This window comes from Dryobates pubescens, chromosome Z (genome assembly GCF_014839835.1).
Source record: "Dryobates pubescens isolate bDryPub1 chromosome Z, bDryPub1.pri, whole genome shotgun sequence".
Taxonomy (NCBI): Eukaryota; Metazoa; Chordata; class Aves; order Piciformes; family Picidae; genus Dryobates; species Dryobates pubescens.
Genome location: NC_071657.1, coordinates 22,592,129 through 22,595,290, shown reverse-complemented (window position 1 = coordinate 22,595,290; position 3,162 = coordinate 22,592,129). Strand labels below are relative to the sequence as shown.

General features: G+C 61.5%; 1 protein-coding gene across 1 annotated transcript; it reads right to left on the bottom strand.

Moving 5' to 3' along the window:
- Positions 1-1,120: 1,120 nt before the first annotated feature.
- On the bottom strand, positions 1,121-2,149 carry FOXB2 (forkhead box B2). The gene is given in 3 exon segments (XM_054178838.1): positions 1,121-1,597; positions 1,689-1,765; positions 1,768-2,149. Coding segments are annotated over 3 exon segments (936 nt in total).
- Positions 2,150-3,162: the final 1,013 nt, after the last annotated feature.

Genomic DNA, 3,162 nt, shown 5'->3' with positions numbered 1-3,162 from the left:
AGCAGGGCAGACGGGTTATGGCAGCAATGGCTCACAAATCAGCTGGGACTCATCAGACAGGACACCGCTCTCTGACTTCTGATCCCTCTGCTTTACACAGACCTCTCGTTTGTTGAAAGGTTATTTTCTGCTGAAAATGTACTTTCAATGTACTTTCCCCGAACAATTTAAAAACCTTTTTCATGTTGGCTTCTGCCACTGCCTCCCTCGCGAAAGGTTTTCATGTTCACACTCACATGGAAGAAACGCCAAGCAACATACACAAAACAGCGGCATCTGTGAGCGGTGAAAGGTGATGCGGAAAGCACAACCTATGAATCGCCGGGCTGTTTTTATTTCAGAGAGAAACTAGGGATTTCGGACAGACACTCACACCTTTGAAAGGCCAGGTCACACCGCAGTGCCTCCTAAGATATTTGCTCTCCGATGCAAAATATTGGGGTGGACTGTAGAATTGTGAGGGGGGAGAACAAGTGATCGTCAGTTAAAGGAGCTCTTTGCTGTCAGTGTCATTGTCATTTAAATTCCCACTAATTACTCGAGCTATTTAAAGCTTGCTCTTTAAACAGTTATCATTGCACGTCCTCAGGCCCCGCAGCTCGCCTGGCTCTTTCGGAGCAAGATCTAAAGGACGGTGGAATTGTGTCTTCCCGTCCCACGGGGGAGAGGGAAAAGCTGAATTCAGTGGGAGTCTTACCCTTCTGCTCCCCGCTATCCGCCGTTAGACAGCAACCTCTCTCTCACCTGGCCCAGAGTTTCGTGGGATCTCCGGGTCGGCCACCCTGGGCGGAGAGCCTAGCTTGCACGGGTGGCCCATGCCGCAGCTGTCAAGGTGGCGGGGGAAACCTTTCCTCTAGGCTCCTTCCTCCGATCCAACCCCCTTGGCCCCGGCTGTGACTTTTCACATCACCTCTCCGCCACCCACGGTATTTAATGACGATAAAAGCTCTTACCTGTGACCTTGGTCTCAAATAATAAGATTGTACACAATATAAACACAGACACTTGCAGGGCTATAATCATGAGATGGATCGAGTTTCCGTGCGGCACGCATGCCCCGGACCTCCGCACCCTCTCCCCTGGGAGTCTGGGGGCCTTTCTCCCTCCACCCCGCTGCCCTTTAGGAGTGCACTAGGACGGAGTGGAGAGAGCCCTTGCCCTCGGGGATGCTGCTGGCGGTTTGTTCCAGCAGCGAAGCAGCGGCCGGCGAGGCGGCAGGGCAGATCTGCGAGGCGGCGACCGATAGGGCGGGGATTGCGGTGGCAGCAGGCATGGCCGGAGCCGGTTTGATGGGCACCGGGACCGCGGGCATGGTCTGTGCCGGCGGGTGGCAGAGCGCCTTCACGGGCACCCCGAAGGGTCCGTAGTCGGAAGACACAGGCACACCGGCCACGGAGTCCATCACCCCAACGTGAGGCCACATGGAGCTCACCATACTGCTGAGCTGACTGGGCACGGAGTAGCCCAGATGGTGCATCACCGAGGCCAGCGGCAGCCCGCCGGCCTGCAGCACACCCTTGTAATCTTTGCCGATGATGTTCTCGATAGCGAATGGATGCTTGAAGCCCGAGGGCTGGCTGCTCCCGTAGGGCGAGAACTGTGGCAGCCTTCCCACGGCCGCGGCGGCTGCGGCGGCAGCCACGGCCGCGTCGGAGCCCGTCAGCCCTGGCACCTTTCCCGGGGGAGGCGGCGGCGGCGGGTGAGGGTGGAAGTAATGCACCATATGCGGGGCAGGCGCAGGGGGCTTGCCGGCCCCGCCGCTGCCGACCCCGCCGCCCGGCCCACCGCCGCCGGGCAGGTGATGCTCAGGGCGCAGGACCTTGAAGCGCTTGCGGCGGCGGAGAAAGCTGCCGTTTTCGAACATGTCCCCGCAGTCTGGGTGCAGCGCCCAGAAGCTGCCCTTGCCCGGCTGGTCGGGGCGGCGCGGGATCTTGATGAAGCAGTCGTTGAAAGACAGATTGTGGCGGAGGGAGTTCTGCCAGCGCTGTGTGTGCTCCCGGTAGTAAGGGAACCGCTCCATTATGAACTTGTAGATGTCGCTCAGGGGCAGCATCTTCTCGGCCGAGTGCTGGATGGCCATGGCCGTCAGGGAAATGTAGGAGTAAGGCGGCTTCTGGTCGCTGTACGAGCTTTTCCCCGGCCTGGGCATCGCCGCCACGCCGCAGCCCTCCCGTGGCCGCACGACCCCGCTGCTCGGCGCCGAGCGCCGCTGTGCCCCGCGCACGGCAGGCTGGGGGATGCCTGTGACAGCGCAGCCCTGCCCCGCCGCCGCCTCTACATCCCGGGGGCCTCTTGCCCGACCCACGAGCGACCGCAGCCGCCCGGCGGTCCGCCGAAACCCTCCGCGCCTGGCTCCCTCAGGCAGCCTCGCCACACAGCCCCGCTGCTAGTTGGAGAGAAGGCTGCCGCTCAGGCCGCAAGGCCTCGGGGGACACGGGGTAGAGGCAGGTCCCGGGCCCCGCTGGTGTCCCTGCTTTCCTGCTGGAGTCCGACGAATCTCTCGGGCTCCCCACTGCCGCCTGTCACACTCGATTGGAGTTGATGCTCCGAAAGCACCGAGGGCTCAAAAGCATGAAATCACCTCGGCAGAGGCGGGGAGGAATTAAATTGAAACGCCCCTCTCACCGCTCAGTTCGGTGTCCCCTGAAAAGTTTGCGGCGGAGGCGGGCGCCGGGATTCGGCGGGGAGAGTAGGCGAGAGGGGCGGCAGCCGTCGCGGCTGTGGTGGGGCGGCGCGCTCCGGCGCGGTTTTGTAATGGTGCCCGAGTCGGGAGAGCCCCCGCGGCTCCCGCTCTCTTGCTATCACATGACAGCGGCCCGGGGACTTGGCGTCTGGTTGAAAAGGAGCGAGACACAGCTCCCCGGCTCTCCTCTCGTTCACACCTCCTCAGCAGGGCAAGGTGGAGCCAGGGCGCTCAGGAAACGCTCTATGTGAGGGAGATCGCTTTCAAAAGATAGGGTACAGAACAGCAGCCCGAGGAGAGACACTCCCTCTCCCCCTTCCTACTAGCCCTTTCGCAGCCCCGAAAGCCATTTTCTTCTCCCTTAGCCCCTCTCTCGCGCACAGAGAGCAACAAGCGCGAAGGGCACCGCAACACTGCGAGGTGGAAGACGGCCGAGGGCCCTTCCCGGTCCCGCGTTCTATCGTGACAAGCATCCCGAG